Source organism: Sceloporus undulatus, chromosome 2 (assembly GCF_019175285.1).
Source record: "Sceloporus undulatus isolate JIND9_A2432 ecotype Alabama chromosome 2, SceUnd_v1.1, whole genome shotgun sequence".
NCBI lineage: Eukaryota > Metazoa > Chordata > Lepidosauria > Squamata > Phrynosomatidae > Sceloporus > Sceloporus undulatus.
Window position 1 is genome coordinate 242,733,466 of NC_056523.1, and position 25,821 is coordinate 242,759,286.

Below are 25,821 nucleotides of genomic sequence, written 5' to 3' on the forward strand. Positions count from 1 at the left end.
CCGAGGCCCAGCACCGTGAGAGGCGCGTGTTGCTGACGTCATCGTGGCCCCGAAACAGTGAGGGACACGCTGCCTGGTCGCGCGGCGGAGAACTGATGAGGGAGGCAGCAGGTAGGCTGAGGAGCCAAGAGGGTCCGCGCCTGCGCACTGGGGCAGTAGAACGTTGCTGTGGGCAGCTGTCTCCTCCAACCGCAAGTTGAGGGCGGCGCAAGGGAGCATGGGAGGGAGCGCCCCTTCTCTTTCTGCATCCACACTGCAGAAGTAATCCGGTTTGGCACCGCTTTAAGTGTCCTGGCTCAAGGATGTGGCATTCTGGGAATGGTAGTTTGTTGTCGTTGTCGTTCTTGCAAAAAAAAGGGTTTCCAATCTTTCAGAAATGTCCACTTGTCCATTTCTGCTCGTTCCCAGGATTCCCTAGCACTGATCCATGGCAGTTACAGCGCTGTCAAACTGGATTATCTCTGCAGTGTGTTTTGGACCCATTGGAGTATCCAGGATCCAGATTCTGTGATTTAATTTACTTCCTACTTGCACTGGAAGGCTCCAAGCTAATAATGCTGCTATAAGAGCAGACTGAATTATCCAGAGGAAATGGAAGTACTTGTGATAGGTTCCCCAGGCCCAGGAAGGAAATTTATCCACCTGTCCTGGACGGGGTCACACTTCCCCTAAAGGATGAAGTTCGCAGTTGAGGAGTACTTCTGGACTCATCCCTGCAGTTGACATCTCAAGTAGATGCGACAACCAGAAGTGCTTGCTATCAACTTCGGCTGATACACCAACTGCGACCCTACTTGGGCCAAAGGGACCTTGAAACAGTGGTACACGCTCTGGTAACCTCTCGTCTAGATTTCTGTAATGTGCTCTACATGGGGCTACCCTTGTACCAAGTCCGGAAGCTTCAGTTAGTCCAAAATATGGCAGCCAGATTGGTCACTGGTGCATCTAGGTTTGACCATATAACACTTATTTTAAAAGATCTTCATTAGCTTCCCATTTGCTTCCGGGCACAGTACAAGGTGTTGGTTATCACTTATAAAGCCCTACATGGCTTGGGCCTGAGTTACTTGAGGGACCGCATCTCCCCACACCATCCACCACATACTCTCAGAACATCGGGTAAGAACTTATTAGAAATAGCAACTTCCAAGCACGTTACTCCCTCGCAGAGAGCCATTTCATCAATGGCTCCGAGACTTTGGAACAGTCTCCCTGAGGAGATCTGCTCGGTGACCTCATTAGAGACATTTAGAAACGCAGTTAAAACTGAGCTTTTTAGCCGAGCTTACCCCACTTGATATGAATACCCCCCTGGTACCAATGACATGCTTCTGTCTGTGTATGACTCCTGCCTTGCTTGATGATGCTACTGCTCTTGTCTGATTGTTTTAGCTAATTTGTAGTGGAATTTTAAGGTAAACACTTTGTGCTTTTAATTAGTCTGTAACCCCACTTCGATCCATTGGGAGAGACAAGAAACATAAATAAATTATTATTATTATTATTATTATTATTATTATTATTATTATTTTTCCACTGTGGAAGGCATTTGTCAAAACGCATATGGTTTTCTTTGGATTTATTGTTTGTGTACTTTTATTTCCAATATATGTCCCTAGGAAGTGCATACATTCATGATATTATATGCACTTTGGTTTTTGGACATTTTTATTTGTATGTCACCTGGGATTCATCGTTTCCAGCATCTTATGTTTACTGGCAAAAGTGGTATCTCTTGTTTTGTATACATTTAGACATTGTATACTATCTGAGGCTTTTATCTTCAGGCAAAGCATACCATTTTGAACATATGGGTTGCCTGAATGACGTGGTATTATAGCCAGTATATTATTATTATTATTATTTTGTCATCACATTGGATAATAAAGCTTTTTTTATAATTTTTTCTACAACCACTTTTCCATTAACAAGACAAAATGGAATATTCCTCTTGAGACATGGCTCACTAGAAAAAACATTAATGCTTTGGAAGGTAGGAAGCAGTAGGAAAAGAGGAAGACAGCATTCCAGATGTATGACTAAGGGCCCATACAGACAGGCCAAAATAAAGCTGCTTTGGGTCACTTTGGAGGTATGCTGTTTAAATGACACACACATCTTAAGAGTCCAGAAGCTGTGCCAAAGCTGCGCTCCAGTCCTTAGGAGTGAAGTGTGGCTTTGGCACAGCTTCTGGCCTCTTAGGACGCATGCATCATTTAAACAGCATACCTCCAAAGTGACCCGAAGCAGCTTTATTTTGGCCTGTCTGTACAGGCTCTGAGTCAAGAAAGCCACAGCCCGAGTCTACAAGACCTGAGCAGAGCAGTGGAGGATGGGGGGGGTGGTCTTGGATGTGTCTCATTCATGGAGTCAGCGTGAGTTGAAATCAGCTTGAAGGCAGCTAACAACAACTCTCTCATTTTAGTCCATCCACTTGTTTCCCTGTGTTTAAGTACAGTATACTATTTCTTAACTGTTGTCTTTCATTTGGCAGGAGATTATAGAAACTGAGAGATGGAAATTTCTTCTATAGAGGAAGAAGAGGATTGTCCTGAATTGGTTCCTATAAAGGATCCAGAAATAAAGGACCATGTGGAAGGAGACAGTCTGTCTAGCAAGACCTCTAAGATACCTGTTACTATTATCACAGGATACTTAGGTAATAAAAAGTGTATTGCAAAATGAATTGTCACTTTGCTATATCAAAGGTGGGTTATAAACCGCCGCTTTGCGGCGATCTGCCGCCGCCGCTGTTTGCTCCGCGAGGGAGCCGCTGCAGCCAAACCGCGTGGCTCCGTTACGGCGCAAAAAAAGCTCCAAAATGGAGCTTCTTTCCGCAGCGCAGCTATGACGCTGCGAGGCGCCACTGGTGCACTCGCAACGTCATAGGCGCCACAACATGTCTGGACGCTATGCGTCCAAGACGTAAACATGGTGGCGGCCGTTCCAGACGGCCGCCACCAAAAAATACGTAGTGACTACGTATTAGGGTTAAGGGGGTGCGGAAGCCAAAGTAAACCTTTCTATTGTTATATGTAGTTTTCTTTTTTTTTTAAATGCAAGGTGATCTTACATCATACAGTGATGCATCTGCTATCTTGCACATAGTATATACAGAATGTGTGCAACAGCAGAGCTCAAATAAAAGTTTTAAGTCAATGTCTATGAAAAATGTTCTGTGTTACCCTTCTTCATACCTCTAGGCCTCACATTGATCGGTCCCTGGGCTGAAGTGAAAAATACGGTAGATTGTGTGGCATGGCAGCCTCAGAACCTCTAGGAACCTGCCACTGCTGGTGCTAATAACATGTGTCACCTCTGAAGTCTGTTTCAGTGTTAGATTAATTGTTTGAGAACCTTTAGGCTAGGTACACATTGGCAGAAATACTCTAGGAGCAGCTTGGAGTATTCTGGCCCAGAGCTGCCCCTACATCCCCCTGTTAACTGTGGCCCTCCATTGCAACACCAGGCAGTTGTTCACATGTGTGCCCCACTGCACCACCCACTGCTCACTCTGAAGTTAGATTGAAGCTCTTAAAATTGATCATATGGCTGGACGCCTCAGTCTGACCTCACAGTGAACAACTTCGGTCTGGAAACCATTTGGGAGCTGGGCATGTTTAGCCTGGAGAAGAGAAGGTTAAGAGGCAATATGATAGCCCTGTTTAAATATTTGAAGGAGTGTCATATTGAGGATGGAGCAAGCTTGTTTTCTGCAGCTCCAGATAATAGGACCTGAAGCAATGGTTTCAAACAACAGGAAAAGAGATTCAACCTCAAGAGCATCCTGACAATAAGAGCTGTTAAACAGTGGAACACACTCCCTCAGAGTCTTCTTCTTTAGAGGTTTTTAAACTGAGGTTACATGACCATCTGTCAGGGGTGTTTTGGTCAGGGCTGGGGAGTAGGAATAGGAGTAAGGAGTAATGAGTAAAGGAGTAAGAGGTTTTCACAGAAGTAGGAGTAGGAAAAAGGAGTAACAAAATATATTTGTTATTCCTTATTCCTGTTATTATATTGTACATGCAAACAAACAAAAATTAATTTTATTATATTGCACTGGGGAAGGAACTGGGAGGCAGAGTGCTCACACACACACCAGCCTTGCAAAGCAACCAGGGGTTTTCCCCAGGGTTGGGGAGTAGGAGTAGGAGTAACATGAAGAAAAAATATCCTACTCTGGAGTATGACAAGAAGTAACCCCAAAATCACCACTATTCCCCAGCCCTGGTTTTGATTGTGTATTCTTGCATGACGGGGTTGGATTGAATGGCCATTGTGGTCTCTTCCAACTCTATGATTCTAGGAATTCCCGGCACCGGGAAGATATAAAGCAAAAGGTGAGTTATTTAAAACTCTTTTAAAACTGGTCAGATGTTTGCACCAAAACTGGAAATTAGGCACTGTGTCATGAGGCTTAAAGTGCTTTTTGGAAGCATGATTTTGACTCTAAAAATCTAACTTTTTTCTTCCTTCTTTCCCTTTGGTTTAATGAAATGCATTTTGTTTTTCTAGGTGCTGGGAAAACTACTCTCCTTAATTATATTTTGACAGAACAACATAATAAGAGAATAGCAGTTATTCTAAATGAATTTGGTGAAGGTAGGTAAAACACAGATATTTTTGGTGTATCAGGTGCCAGTGTTATTGCCTGTGGCCAAGATCCTGCATCGTCCAATGTAACTACGACGACAGAGCTCTGTTGCTGTAGCGACACTGACACCAGCCCTCCCAAACCTATCCTTATGGTATATCCAAGGCATTGCAATTTGGGGTACTGAGAAATAATGTCTGCAGTGTTTTCCTTCTCACAGAGTGCATTGAGAAAAGGAACCTGGGGAGACCCCTTGGGATCTTGCTGCAACTGCTTTTCTCAATGTGCCTTACAACTGGGAGAGTGCTGCATGTGTTATTTCCCACCTCCCTGATCTATAACACCTTAGAAACCCTTCAGCTGAGGCGCTGCCTGGCTGAAGAGGTAGGATTTGGGGTTCGTGTTTGGTCATTAGCAATCATAAACATGAAGTCCAAAAGTTACAACATCATGTGTCCAGCTTACATAACTACAGAACAGAATGGCAGCCTAAATCTAAAAATGTTCTTGAAATATACCCCCGTCTCCTGTAGAATGGGAAGCTATAATTTGCCTATTACACAATAAAAAACACAATTCTGGTCTTAGAAGCAGACACGCTTATTCACTCATTGTATGTGTTCAGGGATTGCATTGGCATTTCTATTCATTCCTATAGGGCACTGGTGGAAAACATGCAGTCCTGCAGCATCCACCATGCCTCACCATCTGCAGTAATGTTTGAGGAGCTACCTTATTGCCACCAATGTTGTTTGCTGTAGTATTTTCACCCAGAAGAAAGGAGAGAGGTCTGGAAAATAATTAGGCTTAAGAAAACCTAGGAAAATTTAGACGTACAATCTTAATTTGAGAAGAGTGGACATCTCCTGAATTTATGCTGACGTTTTTTGAATTCTGACTTATGGCTGCTGGGGATAAGCAATCCTATCTAGACAGCTCTCTTTTTGTGAATTTTCATTTTATTCTATGAAACACACAGTTTGATTATTGTATTTTTCCTTCATTATTCAGGAAGTGCCTTGGAGAAATCGTTGGCTGTAAGTGAGGGTGGAGAACTCTATGAAGAATGGCTCGAGCTCAGAAATGGTTGTTTATGCTGTTCTGTAAAGTAAGGATTTTTTTAATTGGGCCTTTTTATTGCATTAATTTGGTTTTTTTTTAAAATTTAATCTTTATTGTAATTTGCAAGAAATCACAATAAAACAGAGGTGAGATAAAAGCCAAATACCACTAAGGAGGGATACCTGAGGGTCTACAACAAACAACCATATAAGTATAAACTGTCATTGTCATTAGACTTCCATAAAGGTCCCTTTCCAGAAATTCAAAAGCTGATCTGGCGGCTTTAGCTGACTTGAGTGATTGTTAATATACTCCAAAAGAGTATATTGCATTAATTTGTATATTTTCAAAGTTCAGCCTTCTGCCTGGTTATCTTGTAGTAGATTTCCTGTGGAAGGAACTGGTTGATTTAATAAGGATTCATGTATTCAATAACTATAAAACTAAAAATAATTAAATCCCTATGTATTTAAATGTAAATAAATAAAAATATTCTGATTTCTTTAAAGTGCTGTTTCTTTTTTCATACAGGGACAACGGATTAAAGGCTATTGAAAATCTAATGCAGAAGAAAGGCAAATTTGATTACATTTTGCTAGAGACAACGGGATTGGCAGATCCAGGTAGATATGTTTTGGGAAAAGAAATGGAATGAGAAACAGGGGTGGTAAAATGGAATTTTTCTGTTGTCTTGAAGGACCAGAAATTTGCTAGCTGTATTGAATTCTGCCTTAAAACCTGGATTACAGTTTCTTTGGGAAGTTAGTAGTTTTCCACATAAAAGTGGAAGGAAATGTTTAGGATAAGACTGGGAAATGGTAGCAGCTTCCTTTTTTCCATTGTTTTCTGGTCCACTGTATATATTTTTAAAACTAACTGTGTATATACTTACATATAGTATATAAAATCTGCCAATTCATAAAATAGAGACTATTCCACAGTTACATATGCTACATTGGCCAGGATCTTACATCATACTTGCGCAGTATAAATCTGTACTCATGTGGTTACACAGTGATTGTACTACACCACTCTTGTGCTGAATACTGACTGTAAGAGATTGAAACTGGCTGTGCAAACCATTGTGCTCACTTACTGTCTCATTGTACAATGGTTATTTCATTGCTTCCACTGGATAAAATGATACATTGAAAGCACTGACAAATACTGAATCAATATTAAACTACATGCAAAATGGTTACACTTGAAGAACTCCACTTACACAATCCTGAACTGAATAGATCCCTCACAAAATGATGAAAATGTGCAACCTCATGTGTAAAGAATTTGCGTATATATGACACCCACATGTTCCACACGATTCATTGTTGCTTTTATTTGCTTGTGTCCAAGCTCCTTACCTTCACAGAAGGCTCTGTGATCCAACAGATGTTTTTGTGAAGGTAAGAGAGGGGATTTTAATTTATTCTTCTTTGCCTCTGCAGCCCTCTGTGCCCTTCTCCCAAAATCTGCTCCACAGGTTTGGGCACCTTTCAGAACAAGATAGGAGATAGTTCATGAGGTTGCAAAAGAGTTGGTGAGGAAGTGCACACACTGGCATGGAGTCCACTTTCTCATTATGTGGCCACATGTTGCACTGAGTGTATAGTGGACCCTTGGTATCCTCTGGGGTTTGGTTCCAGGCCCCTCGGTGGATAACAAAATCTATGAATGCTCAAGTCCCATTGTATACAATGGCATAGTAAAATAGTGCCCATTATATAAAATGGTAAAATCAAGGTTTGCTTTTGGGATTTTTAAAAAACATTTTCAAGCCATGTCAGTTCAGCTGGACTTACCTTTCAAGTCAGCTCAGCTGGACTTAACTCCTGGGAACCATGTTAAAATTAGGCTTAATATCTTGTTGTTCATGATGATATTTCAGAACAATTGCAAGTGATATATAAGAGTACTGTATTTGAAATCTAATTGTACCTATCTGGGGGCTTCAGCAATATCAAATATGTGCTACTATAATATTTTTAATATGTTAAAAGCATGGGAACAGGGTTATATTTTACCTGTACAGCAATAAATATATATTGCAAAATAAATAAATAAATAATTGTCACTAGTGAATAAAAAGCTGTCTAAAATATTATTTGAATAATATTTAATTAAAAGTATTGCCAGAAGTTTTTGCTAGGAGGTGAAAAGACTTCCTTTTGGCAATTCAGTTGTTTCCTGTTAAGGAGACTGACACTCTTGAGCTCAAAGCTAAATAACTGTCATGGTAAAGTAATTTTCTTAAAAGAAAGGACACTGATTCAGTTACTGTTATACACAAATCCTATTTCAGTTACATTGAAAAACTATTAAGGCATTTGAGGAAAAAATCAATAGATACCTGGAAACCATTAGATTTTGTGGCCCTTGCTATATCTTGCATGAGTAATCACTGTAAACAGCTGACAGGTATTTTAGTCCTGTCACCCATTGATGCTTGGGAGACCACATCTTGTCAGTTCAGTTGGACAGCTTCAGACACTGGAATGGCTTCACCTGTCATTGTTTTTGTCTGTGGGATTCATTTTTTTAAGACAGCGTTGACATCAGGTAGATTTGTGAGCTTTTGAAAAATCAAATGCTTTCATTGTTGTCCGTTTCTTGCATCCTTAATATTGTGGCAATGTACATATTGAATCAGCTGGTGTCAAAACAGATTTTCATTTCGTAGTTTTCAAAATATAATACCCTGTAGAAACTTCACTAATTGCATTATTCATCTGTTGTAAATGTTATTACGTTCCCACTTTTCCACAAAGAAAAAAATATCAGGTACTGCAGGATGTCATTTCATTAGTTTTCAAGACAATGCTTTATTGAAACAGAAAAATAAATAAATCAATGTTAGTCTCCAGAGCATCTTGTTGTGTACCCTCAAATTGTTTCTGACTTCCAAAAGTGTTAATATGAGAATAACAAATAAAGATAGAATGTAAATAATATAAATAAATGTTTTAGAAAAGTTCAGAATAGATTGTATTAAGTAATGACAAAACATTTGGATAATTGAAGCTTTATAATGGTAATTTATAAAATAATTGGATTACTATTATAGTGCATTGACTATTGAATTGAAAACAAATTGTGTTTGTATTGTCTTTGGAATATGACTTGTAAAAAAAATTGTTTCTGACTTATGATAGCCCCAAGGTAACCTATCACAGAATTTTCTTGGTAAGAGTTGCTTTTGTCTGCCTTTGAGGCAGAGAGAATGTAGCTTGCCCAAAGTCACCCAGTCAGTTTTCATGGGGGGGGGGGGTTCAAACACTGTTCTCCAGAGTCATAGTCCAATGATTAAACAACTACACCATGCTGGCTCTTGTGAGCTATAAATATTATGATAATTTAATGCTATACATAGTTTGAAAGTGTGCCCTGTTTTTTTAAAAAAAAATTATAATGACAAAATAAATTTACTTTTCTTTACAACTGTTATTTCCAATTAAAGATTTAAATAATATGAACTAATAATGTATTTAAAAGAATATAAAAATTAATAATAGTAATAATAATAATAATAATAATAATAATAATAATAGTTTCAGACGTCATGCTTCCTTTGCTTAGTCTGTAATAGAATTGAGTGCCTAGAAATATGGACCATTGATTTCCAAAGACCTAACTTCTATGAAAGTTGACTTATATTGTCCTGAATAGATATAGGGGTAAGGAATCACGGTAGTTATCACATTGGTCAGAGCTTTCATTACAATGCTGGTCAAGTACATGTTTCATGTGCTTTGCAATAGCTTGCTTTCATAGCAAATGCACTTTATCAGTTATATATTTAGTTATTAGAATTATTAGAATTTGAATTCACTTTACCAATATAGAAAATTGAAAATGTTGTAGCTAGTTTTAAAAATCTGCTTAGAGTATATTTTATGTGTTTTGTTTGCTAGGTGCTGTTGCCTCCATGTTTTGGGTTGATGCTGAATTAGGAAGTGACATTTATCTTGATGGTAAGAAAATTAATCATGGTGGGGTTGTGGGAGATATGAGTTCAATAAATTGTTGCGTATAGTGTGTGCTAATTTCAAACTATGTTGCCGACTGAGAGTTACAGTGGGCCCTCTCCATATGTGGGGGATCCGTTCTGCATATGGGGGGAAATGCATACACTCAACCCCCCATTTATTTTAATGGGAGAGCACTTCTGTGTGCCGCACGGTACGTGTGCCATTTTACCTCCCGTGACTTATCCTTCCACATAAAGTTCAAGCCACATATGGCATGCCCGCGTTTGGCACAGGCGCACCGTATTAGGTTCTCTGGTTTAAAGAATAGTGAAGCAAATTCCAAAGTCAGTATTGTTGTTGTGTTTAAAAAAGGAAGAACATTATGTTTTTTTGTACTGGTTGTATGCAGATTCAGACTCTTATTGACAAACTTCTTTTTACAGGCATTGTATCTGTTGTTGATGCAAAGTATGGACTACAGGTAAAATAATATACCTTAAGTCATTAAGGAGAGAATAAGAGAAATGTGTGGTAGTTGTAATATTCTATGGTGCTTAATTATACATGCCTTTAAGTATCCTGCACATCTACTTAGTCCATACGTCCCTTCATTGCTTCAATTTTGCAGGTATCAGTCTCTGATCTGTGTGATGGCTGCCTTCATGAGCCTTCCAAATGACACAGAAATGACATAGATTTGAACTTGAAACTAGGACAATCTCAGTTTATCCCTTTCACACTGTCCAGTAATAAACACTGAACCTTTATGGTTTTCTAGAAACAGACACATTAGTTGAATCCCAAGTAGCTCATTAGCAAATTTTCTTCATGTTATAATTAGCAGAATGCCAATCATTCTGGTAGATGAGGTATGTACAGAGAGGTGAACTGTATATTGTAAGGTCTCCTGGCGCTGGAACTTTTGAGACTTCTAGTGATGCTTATTAAGGAAAGAGGAAGAGGTTGGAAGTCAGAAAGTAGAATCACAACCATTACTATCTAGTATACCATGATAAAACATACTGTGGTGCAGAAGCGTTTATTACTAAAAGCAACAGCTCCTGGGCCAAGCCATCGGCATCTAGACAATTTAATCTGTAGAAAGCTACAGCTACCTGCCTTGGAGTGGGCAACATGTGAACAGGTAAATGTATCATTTACTGACAAGTGAATACATTTCACAAGGACTATATTAAATATCTCCCACTGCTCCCTGGAACTGCCAGCTGCCAAAAAACGGTGGGGACAGGGAGAAAAGGAGAGCGGGAGAGTCCTCCTCTCCCCTCATGAAAGGAGAAAGATACAGCCAGGCATGCAAGATTAAATCCTGGGTCTATTCGGATTGTTATTCACACTTCCAGTGATGTGAATCATTTTTTAAAATTCAGGGGGGGAAACATACCAATTATCCCGGGTTAAGTAGGTTTTTTGGTAGCCCCTCCAAAAAAACTGAATTGAGAGCATTTGGGATGCATGTGAGCAACAAAGATTTAACCTGGATTCATCCCAGATTATTTTCACAGTGTGAGTAACCCCTTACAGGACAAGGGAGTGCTGAAAAGTTCTCAGCCTGACCCACTTCCCAAAATTAGAATCAGATTACTTTGGACATATCTTACTTTGGAATATCATGAGAAGACATGACTCACTAGAAAAGACAGTAATAGTAAGGTAGAAGGCAGTAGGAAAAGAGGAAGACTGCACTCCAGATTGATAGACTCAGTCAAGGAAGCCACAGACCTGAGTCTGCAAGACATAAGCAAGGCTGTTGATAACAGAATGACTTCAAGGTCTCTCATTCATAGGGTTGCCATAAGATGAAGTTGTGCTAACAGCAGTTAACAACAACTGACTTTTGGCTCAAAGCTCCAGCCTTACCAAACCCTTCAAAGTATGTGATCCTCTGAAGACAGAGATGATTTAAAAAGCAGGATGGGATGAGTGAGGGAAAGGAGTGAGAAAAAGAAATGAAATGGGGGATGGGTAAAACTTTCTGGTTAATTATCAAAGTAACCAGCACTGTGTGATTAAGAAACAAACTTAAAGATCACAAAAGAGTTAATTGCATTTCAAACATGATAAAAGATTACAAACAAGTCAATTGCAACACACTCTAAATTATACATACAATAAGTTTTTCTGTATCTGAATAGCTAATTATGGAGGAATACTTGAATTCATATCATTTCTTCTAATACTTCTTCAGTTTGATACCAAAGATTATATTTGAAAGTTTGTCTAGCTGTGTTCCACATTTTGATGGTTGCAAGCCACAATATAAAAACATAGTTATGTTGAATGAAGTTATGAGTAATTACTGATCACTATGTATTTGCATGTATTCGTTGTCAGTGGTACATCACTACTGATCACTGATACATCACATTGTGATGTAGGGTTTTTTATTTAGGAAAGAAATCCTGTAAACTTTTTTTGAAATACAGTAATAAAAGTGTAATGTTCAAGATCTCTGAGATTCAATGCAACCTCCTGCATTATTAAATCAGTAAATATGTACAAACCTTGACATGCTGGCAGTATGGTAGGTGCTTTCACATTTTCTCAGTCATATGCCAGATAAATAACTTTTTTCTTTGTATAGAGAATTGGTGAACTTGTCCAATTCTTCTGCTTTCCAAGCTTGACCTCTGCCTTGGCTTGTGATTTAAAGAATCCTGGAGGCAATACAAGCAATGACACTGGTATAATAGGCAGCAATTTAAGGATGTCACGCTTCATGGATCCAACATAGTCCATGTAAAGATGAAAAATTGTACCCTGTGGCTACCAAGCCAAATTGAAACTGAAGTGGTAATTGATATCATGGACTATCACTCTAATGGGATTGTCATCCAACAATCTGAAATATTCATGTTTTAATCAAAAGGCAAACGATTGGACAACTTGCAATGACAGGTCACAGCTCTGAGAATCTAAACCAAAGCCACTGATGTTGCTCTTTGCAAATCTACAAAGCTTGACAGCACTTAATGCAAAAGAATAAATGAATGTGGAGTTACAGAGAAAAGGTCAAAAAAGATGTCCGTTTCCAGTCTCCCTGTTATTGCTCAAGCTTCAAACCATTTAGTCAGAAAAGAATTTTGACTGAATATGTCAGGACAATAAATAGACATTATGCAGTTGATTTTTTTTAAGATGTAGTATAAAATATTACCAATTGCTATTAACTGAAAGAGGTCTGCTGTTTTTTCTTTTCTTTTCATGCTTTTGTATATTCAAATTCAGTAGTGAAATACTGTAGTTGCATCTGAAGGGAGTAAGTGAAAAATAAATATATTCCTTCAGAGTGAATCCTAAATGCATCTATGTTCTTTTATTAGTCTTGAAATAGAAGTTACAGTAGATGTGAGGTTTGACTTGCTAATTGCAATTAATTATAGGCTAATTGCTTGCTAGTTTGTCTTCAGTATTTGTCAGCAATTTAATCTACAAAGAAAATTGTTATTTATTTATTTATTGCATTAAATTCTAGTTGTGTCTTTTAAAAAATCTTTTTTAGCACCTGAGAGAAGAAAAACCCAGTGGCCTCATCAATGAAGCAGCAAGGTAACAGTTCAGTAACAGTTTTCTATTATTCTGAAGTAAGAAGCATGATACTGTAATGGAGTATTGACCAAAAAAGAGTATTGCCAAGCTGAGGTTCGATTTGTAGACCTGACTGCTTTCTACCTGTTTATGTTTTGTGAGCTGCTTTCTCTGAACTAGTTTCCCTTTGTCATTTCCAACTATAATGCTGGACAATTGCACTAGGAATGGGGACCAGTTCCATGAGTCCACACTTCCATCAGGCTGCAACCTAGAGCAAAAATAAAACCGGAGCTAATGGGACATCACTTCCAGTTTCTTTTTCAGTAATTTTTGCCATTTCCCCCATTATATAGGGGGTTGCACATCTGTTGAAAGCAACACTGATACAGTTTGTAGGGAGTTTGTGCATTTTTTAACAATTTGGAGGCGACTTTTTAAAAACCTGTGTGTGTTTGTGATTGTGGGGATGTCCTGGGGTACCCAAGGACCGCAAAAGGGGAGTTGGGGCCATATAGGTTTAAAGTGTGAACTGGAACACCTCTATTTAATATCATCCAAGCATGATCTGTAATCTGAGTATGTGGACACTATATTCAAAGGGGGATGGAAGAACCCCCTGCTCAGACCACAAGAAACTTACCTTGGTCATAAATTAAAAATATTCTATTTCCCAGTCTCAGTTGCCAATCTATAATTGATATAGGTGAGTAATAACACTGAGCTTTATCTGTTTTTTAGAAGGATTATTGAGATAATATGTTAAGTATTCTAATGTACTACAAAGTAGGGATTGGTAGTTTGGTGATTCACCAGTCCTCTTGGGCTGAGAAGGCTAAAGACCGTGTAAACTACAAATACTAGGAATCCATAGGCTGGAACTACAACACTTAAAGTGGTGTCAAACAGTGTGGTTTCTACCGTGTAGATGCACCCCTTAGCAAGGCTGTTAATAAGAGTGTGTTCCTTATTCAGAGGGTTGCCATAAATCCCAACTTACTGCTAAGACACAGTGGCTGTTTTCAGATGTTATGTTCCAAAATATGGTTTGGAGGACTAGGAACTTGCTTTAGACCTCAGAGTTCTTTTTCCTCTTCCTGTCACAAGTTTAAGTTAATGGAACTTAACTTCTGGGTTTGATCAACAGCAGGTTGGTGCTAAATCAAGACTGAACCACTGTGGTTTGAACTAGTTCTACAAATCAGGATTGAAGACTGAGGTGGATGACTTACCAAAGTGACAAGTTTGTTAATTCAGATATAAAAGTAAATTCTAGTTTGATATAACTACAAAGTGTTCTATTAAGCAGATGCAGATGAGGATGACAATATGTAAATACAGCGCGCCCACATCATATGTGGGCGTGCTTTGCACAGACTTGAGCTTACACGCTCAAGCCGTGGGGAGTGCGTGGGGCGGAAGGGGTGGCACGTCCCATTCAATTGAATGGGCGTGCGTGCCCGTGGTGCCTGCACGCCGCCATGCACGTGCCCCATTGTTTTCAATGGGGCTTGAGCATAGGCGGAATTCACTTTATGTGGAGGGGTCCAGAACGGATCCCCCGCATAAGGAGAAGGCTGACTGTACAGAGATCAGCCCAGTTTTTCAAACCTTGTTTTTAAGGGTCAAGGGCATAACTTCTGAATGTAAAACAAAGCATACACATTATATCTGTGCTTGCAGAGACTTTACATTTCTGTTTCTTGAACAACAACTTCTCTACACCCATGGTACATGATAAAGTTTGAAACTGTGGATATTCAAAACAATTGGTATTACAGGTGGATCTCCAATTCAAAGATAGAAACAACTTTGCTACTGTAAAAACCCTGAACATTCTTAAAGTAGCTCTTTGGATAGCTCCTTTGGTATATTGTATCAGAATCCAGGAGGAGATTTGTATTACTTTATTTAAAATGTATTTTTTTTCTCCTGGACCATTCTTTGGTTCTTTTGTTCTAGTTCTTTGGTTCCTTTTCCCTTTTATGATCATAGAATCATAGAACATAGATTCTATAATTCTCGTGAACCATTCTTTGGTTCTTTTTCCCTTTTATGATAGGTAGATACAGTTTGACATCCCTGTTGCATTGTAAAATATTAGTTTGCTGAGAGCATAATCCAAAACATGACCACTTGGAAACTAGTCCAATAACGTCCAATAGGTCTTACTCCCTTTTAAGTGTCTTTTGGATTATGGAAAAAAATCCCAAAATAGTGAAATAATAATTTAAGTTTTAATTACTTGCACTTCTTGATTACTTTTATTTTAAAAATTGCATAAGCCTTGTAACAGTTTTGTCTTAATGTTCTTGATATGTTTGGATCCAAAACCCCAGAGTGTACCAACAGGCAGTCACAAATTCACATGCACTTCTCATGTTTGTTCATTGATCCATTCATTCTTATATAGACAGATTGCACTTGCAGATCTTATAATCATCAATAAGACTGATTTGGTTTCACAAGAAGCTCTGATGAAACTGAAAACAGCTGTTAGGTGAGTGTAAATATGTTATCGTGGCTGGTGGGTTTTTGTTTGAATATTTACTGTTTCCTTCCTATGGTATTAGGAAGGAATTAGAATTGCACACCACATGACAATTGTGACAAAATGCATTAGGACTCAAGAGAAAGATCCCTTTTGTTTGATGAATGTGCAGCTACATTTGTTTACCATTTGCTTTTGTTTGTGTCAGGCAGGCTTTACAGTGTCTGTGTAGTGAATAACTCACTCCTTTTTCATTCTTAGATTTTTAATATGTATCAGTGTCAACATTTAATATGAATATTTTCAAGAGAAGGTTATATCAGTGGCTTAGTCACTCTGAAATTTTTAAAAGTGAAAGAAGAGGGTATTCACTCTATGGACCAGAAGCGCTAAGGTATTATTCTAGCAGCAGATTGGAGAAGTGAAAAACCTTAACCCATAGTACATAACTGATTTGTGTCTCAGAGCTCCAGCTAGGACTTGGACTCTTCTCTACCAGCCATCTTGGCTTATGCAGTCAGTTTAAATCCTATAGTAGAGACAGGATCACTGATGCAGGCACCACTCAATGAAGTTTCCAGTCCTGGATGGAGCTATGGAGTTGTCAACTTTAAGACACTCTGATAGCTTCTGCAATGAATGGATATAATGGGTTCATCTTCTGGGGAAAGGAGGTCACTTTTTGGACCTGGATTTCTGGGGTTTGGTGAGCAGAGATGTTTGTGGTGGAGTTTTTATTTTTGTCAGTTTGCCCTTTTTTATTTTATTTTATTTAGTTTTGTTTTAGAGGGCAGCAGGTTATAGTAAAAAATTTTAATGTCTTAAAAGATGCTACAGGGTTGTTAATTTGGCTGTGTAACTGAGTACCAATGTTCTTGACATACACTAATCACTTTCTCTCTCTTCTTTTTGAAATTATTAGGTCCATAAATGGACTTGTCAAAATTTTAGAAACTCAGCGATCAAGGTAATGCAATGTAAAGCACACTTAGTAATTTCCACTTTTTATCCCGTTTGTGATTGTTCCCTGTTGTTCTTAAATGTATATTTTACTAAGGAAAGAAAGATAATGACTCATAGATCCCTCTTTTGGCTTGGCTTTCTTCTTTGACTGTTTCTGGTGCATGAAAGATGAAGACTGAGGGACAACAGCTAGACTCTGCTGGCTGTTCTGCTTTACTCTATGACCATAGCTAGACTGGTTTAACCTAAGAATTTTGCATTACCTATACCTATGACAGAAAGTTTTATAAAATGTCATTGAATCATTTCTTCAGCCTGCCCATGCTATTAATTGAAATGCTTCAGAGTCATGAAACAAAACAAAGAATTCTATTCCCAAGCATTATAAAACAGTAATTTGTTTTGGCTGGATTTCAGTCCGGTTTGTGAAAAACAAATTTTCAGATTACTGTGAATAAAGCCCTAAAGGCAGATTCTGATTTTGTATCTAGAATTAAATGTCAAGCTATGTTTAAACTGTTGCAGAAGTCCCTTGACTGGCATCCCAATTCTCCATTGGGAATGTACACACCATAGCACCAATTCTCCATGTTCACAATTTTGCTAAAGAAGTTGACTCTCAGGGACATTGATACTTCAGACATATAATGTGGGGAAAGCTGTTGCCTTATTCACCAGTGCATGTTCTATGGTATATTTCTTGAGGACTGAAACATTCCCTAATGGGGAAGAAATAGCCCTTCAAAAAATAAATTAATGTGGAGACCTAGTCCAGATTCACATTGAAACTGATTTGTTGGTGCTTTGAAATGGCTATTTATGATTGTTTAATGAACTCCTAGTTCCCATCAACTCTAGCCAACATGGCAAATGGTAATACTAGAAGGTTCCTACCCTTGTTTTAATTACATGTTTTCAAATTTAAAACAGATTTGGAAGGGAATAAAATGATTGCACCTAGACAAAGGCCCTCTTCAGACTGGCCATTAAGATTTTCCTGGGGACGGTGTCGGGGTGTCGCGTCCAGATGATGCACACCCTAACTCTGCCCCCAGGGCACCATAATGCTGCTCGCTGCTCCACACGGTGCATGGCATCATGGCGCTCCTCTGGCACTGCTTTCATATGACTCAGTGCCGAAGGAGCGCTACCAAGCTGTGACAGCATAGCCATGGCGCCTTTTCCATGGTGCAAAAAGGAGCTGCTTTTTGTGCCCTGGAAAGGCCAAATTGGGGCTGCAGCATGTGGTTTCCACAGCCCCGATCCAGCTAGGAAAGGGGCAGCATTGCACCGCCATTTCAGGGCTATTCTGTCGAGCCCCAAAGCCCACAAAACTTATCCACACACTGGTGCTAGAGTGCAATACTGGCTTGGTTTTGTTACATAGGCAAACTATGGGATATCCAACATGTGTAATTTCAAAGGTGCAGACAGAAACCTATTACTTTTTCCTGATTCCCTATCAGCTACATAGATTTAGAATAATATTGTTTCAACTGACTTCTTCATTCTGAGAATTATTCCTCTGCTATTATATACAAAGAGCTATATAGCAGTGCAGGTCTCACTCTTGTGTCCAGCATCCATTATAACAGCTTAATAGATGTTGTGGTAGGTTTGGGGGTTTTTGTGCTAGAGAATCAAGTGCAGTAATCCCTTGCTATTCCTGGACACACACACCCCATGGATATATAAAAAAACCACGGGATCTTACGTCCCATTCTTTTCAGTGGGCACATGCACACGCACATGTGCACGTGCACCCATTTAAAAATCCAGGGCTTGCCATCCAGAGAAACTGAAATTGCAGATGGCAAGTCTGCAGTTGGTGCAGATGCACTGTGAGTATCAAGTGTTATGTGTGAAAGCTCATATATTAAGTGATAGTAACACCTATGTGTTGCAAATGAAACTAGTACCACCACTACTACTACTACTACTACGTCCTCTTCTTCTACAGTAAAGGTCACTAGCTGAACACTGCATTTCCAAACATTTTAATCCTGTTAACAGATCCATTGATATAGCTTATTAGAAATTCTGCTTGCAATCGACTCCATGCTGGAGTCCTTTTATCCTGTTGCTAAACAGTTGCTGTATAAAAATTCTTCTCTGTAGTGACTGTCATTAGTTTATATGGATTACTGTTTCTATGGTTCTTTCTTTTGTTCATATATGAAGGAGGAATATGTTAAAGTAGCTTCAGCACCTTTTCACCCTAACTTTTAAAATTCTTTTGAAGGGAGCTTGGAACATAAAAAACTTGTCTTTCTTAATGCACTTCTGTCTAGGGGGCAAATCACATAACCAATTTATTGCTTTTTGTTGTTGATGATCAGAGTTGCTCTGTCAGTATGAAAAATAAATATACATATTTTAATGTCGTTTCAAGAACTGAATTATGAAGATGGGTGTCCAACTAATCAGTTGCATTTTGACATAACAGATGTTAATATATTATAGAAACTGAGTAACTAATAATAGACATTACATGTTGGTGGGTGGATATATAGATACATAGATGTATTATTTATAATATACAAAGGTATGTTGTAGCACCTTTGGGACAAAGGGCGAGAACAGACCAGCAAGTTAAGCCACCTTCTGGGTGGCTTGGGAGCACAGCATTTACACACCGCACACTCCCAAGCCCCCCGGAAGCCCCCCAGCCAATCACAAGGGAGCAGCTTCAGGATGCTTTGGGGATGTGGTCATTACACACCCCACACCAGAGCACCCAGAAGCCACCCTGCACTTGAAGCTGGACTGTTTAAGGCGACCTTTTACTGGCACAAATAGGAGCAGATCTTTTCCGTTCCTATTTGGGCCAGCTCCAGGGCGGATTTCTCATTATGAGAACAGAAAAGTAAAGAACAAATGATCATAACTGGAAGAACAGATTTTCCTTATGCACTTAATGTGTCCATTAAAATGTTTTATCTTGGAAGCATAACTATTGTAATCACGTTGGTCAATAAAAAGGAAACAATCCCAAAGAACTCTACCTATTTTTGCAGTCCTATTCCCAACATCCCATATATTTGGGATACATCGAATTTCCTTAATTCTTAAGAGAGGCCTTAAGGGAGGTACACTAGGCAGGACCCACATTTGGGAGGTGGGGAGGTTTCTCCAAGAAAACTTTTGCTCATGCTGTCTAAATGTATCCAAGAAAATCAATCTTATTATGTTTTTTTTTTTAGAGTTGATATTGCAGATGTCTTAGACCTCCATGCTTTTGATAGCTTTTCAGGAAAAAGGTAAGATTTAATATTATATTCCTTAATAAATCATTAGAGTTGATAGCTGTTGTGTAACTTTTATGAAGGAGTTACATGGATGCTGTTTTAGAAACCATAATGGTTACACACCCAGTTTTGGCAACTGCAGAATTATCCATTGTCTTTAAGAATCTGAGGCTGCTGTCAATACGCTTAGATTAGTAATGTTCTAAAAAATATGTTGACAGAGATTAGTCAACTGCAAATGAGTGCATGGAGGTGACATGAATTTATGGAGAGTGAATCCAGTTAACTTGTGAAATTACAGGCACTGATCAATTGGAAAAATATTTGTGCACTCTAGTACAACGGAGCCAGTGTGATGGTTTGAGTGTTGGACTAGGGTACTGGGAGACCAGCATTCGAATCCTCTCTCAGCCATAGAAACCTTCTGGGTGACCTTGGGCAAGTCCCCTTCTTAACAAATTCTGACAAGAAAACCCCTGTGATAGGATCACCATACTTCAGAAATGTGTGTGTGTGTGTGTGTGTGTGTGTGTGTGTGTGTATTCACAATATGAATGACAGATTCCTTGTGTTTCTGCTCAACATAATGCTAAATGCTGTTTACTTGTTCTAAGTTTTTGGCAGAGGCTGCAGCTTGAGGAAGCACCTCACCCACATCTAGACAAGGTAACTGCATCACATTTCACCCTTCTGCCTGTACTGTGGTTCCACATTAAGCATGGTTTGCTAGAGTGTTTGTTACCACTTGCACATACAGTGCTATCAGATCTTACTTTTTCTTCCTCAGAATCCCAGGCATTTCTTTTGATCAGTCACCTTAGGATACAAAGGAACTTACTATGCAGCCCTCTGAATAAAAAGATGGAAAGAAGCACTTAAGGACTTGTTTACTTTTTGTTTGAAAATATTACAGTTTGGAGGTATATGTATATGTAAATCTTTATCAAGTAACTTATTTTTTTTATCAATGTAGCTTATTTTTAGCCTCTCTGTCTCTGTCTCTCTCTCTCTCTCTCTCTCTCTCTCTCTCTCTCTCTCTCTCTCTCTCTCTCTGAGTAGACCAGATATATTCACTTAGCAGTCCTGTAGCATAAGTCAGATTTAACCACTGTCTCTTGAATGACACCAGAGGTAACACTTAGCATGTAGTCTTTGCTGATGGAGGGATGGGTTATTTATAGCTGATCAGAATAGTCAGAAAAAGTCTTGGCTGATGTATATGGAAGCTAAGATTTGAATCATTTTACTGCATCATATTGATTGTAGCAATTATACAATTGCTTGTTGCTTGTTCCACTTGTTTTTAGTTTGCAGCAGAAACTGTTCAGTCAATGGATGCCTCATATAAGCAAACAGAAAACCCTTATGGCAGCACAAGAGAAAGTCCATTAAATTTTGGACAAACTTTTATTACAAGCCAACATGTAAATCACTTTATTACCTCTAGTTCTAGTATATATTTTGCATGGGCCAGGTTTAATGAGTGTCTGTAATTATGGAAGAGAGGTTCATGGGTGATCCATATCATGAAAGAGTGTGCTCTTATAATGTGTTGGGCCTCTGTCACAAGACAGATGCATTTTAGAGTCCTTCTTGGCATCATGGCCAAATGTCTAGTTGTCCAATGAAAGAGTCAACTTGTATTAACAACCTTGTTTAATACTTTTTGCACCAGCCTGAAAGCTTGAGGTAGTGAAAGATATGAAGGCTGGAAATGGACTTGGGGGGTTAACTTTTTTCTGTTGCTAACCTGCTTGTACAGTTCTCATAGCTAATGGGTACAGAGAAATGGGTCACATTAGTGCACTTTGGTTTTCTTCATTTACCTCTGCACTATATAACCTTTAGGGGTCCATCTTCCTTGAAGAGGGTGTACACCTGTCTAGAGGCCCCATTTAGCCAACAGCTAAATTTGATCACCAGCTAGGGGTAGAATTAGTTTAGAGGCCCAGCTCTACCATTGAACTCAATGATAAAACAAGGTTCATCTAATTCACTTATATATTTGTAAGTCTGCTAAATGGAAATTAGTCTAAAGAAGAGGTAGTTCCCATTTCAAGAGACCTGTGTATAATGTATATTTTATGAATAAGTAATAGAACCAGAGCTAGTATGGCATAGTGGTTTGAATGTTGAACTATGACTCTAGAGACCAGGGTTCAATTCCTGCTCAACCTTGAAACCCATTGGATGACCTTGGGCAACTCACATCCTCCCAGTCTCAGGGGAAAGCAATGGCAAACCTCCTCTGAACAAATCTTGCCAAGAAAAATCATAATAGATTCACCTTATGGTTGCCATAAGTCAGAAACAGCTTGATGGCACACAATATACACAGAATAGTCAGAATGGGATTCAGTGGTGACATCATAACAGTTGGAGTTGCCTCAGCAAGGTGTTGCTTGATGCCTTCATGGTGATGCATGGAGCTGTTATGTGGCATAAATATAGGTAAAACTCAAGGAAAGTCACTTAAGCCTCACTTGATTTTTTTTTTCAGACAACTACGTCACTATAAACTACAAGTTTAACATTTGATAAGAAAATGTTTGTATGGAATTCCAGGTGACACAAGGTGTTGGATGTTGGATCTGCTGTAACTGTTGTCAGAGCTTGTGCTGAAGCTACATGTGCCTTTAGTTACTGAATTTGGTCTGTGTAAAGAGTTTCAACATATTAAAAAAGCAGATATAATCATAAAAAACACCAACTGAAGGATGGGTAAATTGAGGCTGTTGCTTTCCCATTTGACTCTTTTCTTTAGGTGTTTGATTTTATATTCATTGTGCCCGGGCCTGAATTGGAAATATAGTATTGTTTTATTTATTGGAAAGTATTTTGCCCTTGCTGAAGAACTAAATGTAGCAATATGTATGTATTTTCAGAGTATTATTACATCAACATTTGAAGTAGTAGGAAGTGCAGCTGAAGAAGACCTAAATGTGTTTGTTCAAGTAAGTACCTTAAAGGCCCAGCTCACTTTTTTGTTTGTTCTCTGCAAACAAAGGACAGTATGGGAAACATAAACAACCATGGCTGTGGAAAATGATGATTTAAACACTCTTGACTTTTCCCACAGGAAGAGTATTTAATATATAAATTTTAAAACTCCTTATCTCTTTGTAGAATCTGCTGTGGGAGAAGAATGTCAAAGACAAGAGAGGTAACCCCATGGAAGTCATAAGACTCAAGGTTCAGTGCTCATTTTTACCAACAAAAATTTCAGAAGTTTTGTTTGTTTTGAGCTGTTGATTGGGCATAATAAGTAGCTAACATGCACATCAGCCAAGCCTAAATTAATTTGGATGTTATCAGTTGAAGCTGTGTCGTATCAAAAATGTATGACCTGTTCAGAAATTTAACTTTGTCATGCCAAAGCCTGTGTAGCATGGTTCCTTACCATGCTCTTTGCGTAATAAGAATACATTACCTTCTTGAGATATGCTATGGCATAGTTCCTTCCCACATAAATATTATACAGTATCTCCCAATCTAAGGCAGTGATGATGTAAAAAGGAGCCATGTTGGAGGTTTCTGACATTGGTAAAATGCATGGGAAGCAGATATACTACAGTGGTTTCTGTGGCACAGGAATAATTTCAGAACAGATCCTTTTTTTGATTATGACTATGTTGTTAGCCAGTTGAGGAGGATTTTTATTTATTTATTTATTTATTTATTTACTATTTTTCTTGTCACATTCAAGGGACTGTCCTCAAAATTCTTAATGTTAAATCAATCTATTTTTGTAATATCAGGATTGGTAGACCAAAATACAACTGTAAAATAACTTAACGGTAGACTAAAAAAATTGAAACGTTTCAAAGATATTTTCTGTATTTTTGCTAGTTTAGATTTACTTTCTATTTTTTCCCCAAATTAAGAAGTGAACCTACGGAATGTGTTTAGTTCATTTTGATGTTGTCTACAGCCTCAAACAGATGGAGCAAAAAGAGCAGTCAGAGGCCACTCCTGCCTCGATCAGCACAACATTGCAGCAACCACACGCACCCAGCCCCAATTTGGGCCACCAACAGTCCCAAATGGGCTGCCAGCAAAGGGCAGACTTCGTCTGCTCGTTTGTGGCTTCTGGCCCCTCTGTGGGCATGTGTCATCTAAACGCTGCGCCAGAAGCCACACTTCACTGCCCGCCTGTTTCAGTTATACATAGTGTTAGCATGGCTTAAAATGAATGTATAGAACTAGTCATTTCAAACTTCTAATTAATTTTATTTCTAATTAGGGACTTGTGTCTATCAAAGACAAACCTCATCAGGTGATAGTTCAAGGTGTTCACGAGCTATATGATTTAGAGGAAACCACTGTCAAATGGACAGAAGAGGATGAACGAACAAATAGATTAGTTTTAATAGGTAAGGCAAATATATGCATTTCAAACATTCGTTATACAAAATCTCTGATTCTGCAAAGAATATAATCAATAATATTGTTTTGATATAGTACTGTAGAGCAGAAAATGTGTTACAAATTTGAAATAGTATTTTTCAGATATGTCCAATCTTACTAAAATGAATATGGTATTTTTAGCAGCACTTAGTATCCCCTTTTCTTGGGATGTTTCTTTTTTTAGCAGTTTTGTAGCTTGGATGTTTATTTATATATACTTTATATAATCAATGAAGAGTGTGGATTTGGAAGAGTTTTGTCCTTTTGTGAATGCTGCTGTTCTTCCAAGAAGTTACCACCACATCAAAACAGAATATGAGTTTTGATGTGAGAGCTACCCTTGCCTCTTGCATTTAGGTAAGCCAAAAATGGCTGGAAGAGATTTTAAAAGAAAGTATGAGAAGCTTGCCCTGTAACTCTCACCCATCTCTCAAAGTTGCAGAGCATCTGATTAGTCCATTTGTCTTCTTTCAATAATATAGGCACTCCTCAATACTTTAATGCTTTAATAATGTTATTCTTTTTGTGTTGTTCTGTCCATAGGTAGGAATTTGGATAAAGATATCCTTAAAGATGTCTTTATAACAACTGTGACAAAGAGAGAGGAAAATGGCTGATGTCACCTTCCAAGGAAAAGCTGGTCAATACCTAATTTTTTTTAGAACAACTGAGTTTTTAAAATATCTTGGACTACTTTTCTGGTTTTGCTCTGCTGCTAAATATGAATTTCTCTGCAGTCAGCACATCTTTTTCTTCATTAAAGACATTGAATAAACTTGTTCCTTATGCCTTGGAATGTATATTTAAATAATGCAGTAATTATAATGTGAAACATGAAAGAACACTTGTAATCAAGCACTTTCTCATACACTTTAGGTGCCTTGCAACTGTTGCAACTGTTTGAGATAGTATTGGACTGCATCTCCTATAATCCCTGGCTATTGTCCACACTAATGGGGCTGATGGGAGTTGTACTTCTGGAAGACTAGACTTGTACTTCTGGAAGACTAGACTTTCCCCAACCCTGGTCTTCCCCCTTTCTGTGTATTGATTGCCTTGTTGAAAATTTAGTTACTAAAGGAAGATTGCTATGACTTCCTAATGAGTACAGTGTTAAAAAAGGTTAAGAAGTTAACAGCAGCTAACCAAAGGGAAACGTCTTTCTCAAGCACAACAGATACAGTAATCTTATTAGATGTTACGTATGAGGAAAAAGTTTACTGAATTCAAGAAAATTTTATTGATTAAAGCATAGATCTATTGTGCAAATCAATGAAATATATACACTGTATTTCCAACTGAATGCAGTGGCAGAGCTTTAAAAGTGGTTGCTAGGGAAGAGCAAACAATGATAGTCCTGCATCAAGACTTAAAAGATCACATTTAGGGACCTAGTCTTTCTGAAGTGAGAGACCAGCATTTCCCCCCCTCCCCAGTGTGCCAGAGTCTGGTACCATATTTGTATCCATTGGTTACAGTTGTTCTTAGAAACTGCAGGTATTGGCTATAAACAATAATGTTTAATAAAGTTCCCACTGAAATAAA

At 38.4% G+C, this 25,821-nt stretch overlaps 1 protein-coding gene across 2 annotated transcripts; it reads left to right on the top strand.

Annotated features, from left to right (window-relative positions):
• LOC121920196 (COBW domain-containing protein 1-like) lies at positions 1 to 25,821 on the top strand. Of its 2 annotated transcripts, XM_042447261.1 has the most exons (16): positions 1 to 111; positions 2,495 to 2,659; positions 4,516 to 4,602; positions 5,606 to 5,702; positions 6,188 to 6,279; positions 9,565 to 9,624; positions 10,065 to 10,102; positions 13,142 to 13,188; positions 15,581 to 15,667; positions 16,581 to 16,625; positions 19,825 to 19,881; positions 20,484 to 20,535; positions 22,755 to 22,823; positions 22,996 to 23,061; positions 24,113 to 24,242; positions 24,820 to 25,821. In XM_042447261.1, exons 2-16 carry the CDS (start codon positions 2,515 to 2,517, stop codon positions 24,891 to 24,893), a joined length of 1,146 nt encoding a protein of 381 aa, XP_042303195.1. In that variant the 5' UTR covers positions 1 to 111; positions 2,495 to 2,514; the 3' UTR covers positions 24,894 to 25,821. The 2 variants fall into 2 exon arrangements, 1 of the variants encoding a protein (XP_042303195.1); XR_006101694.1 differs by lacking the exon at positions 1 to 111 and having other exon boundaries at positions 22,996 to 23,032.

Bases quoted from the DNA above. Each gene is read 5' to 3' on its own strand.
- LOC121920196 (XM_042447261.1), top strand. From the start codon at position 2,515: ATGGAAATTTCTTCTATAGAGGAAGAAGAGGATTGTCCTGAATTGGTT. The intron at 4,603-5,605 runs GTAGGTAAAACA...TTCATTATTCAG, and splicing joins TCTAAATGAATTTGGTGAAG to GAAGTGCCTTGGAGAAATCG. The intron at 10,103-13,141 runs GTAAAATAATAT...AATCTTTTTTAG, and splicing joins ATGCAAAGTATGGACTACAG to CACCTGAGAGAAGAAAAACC.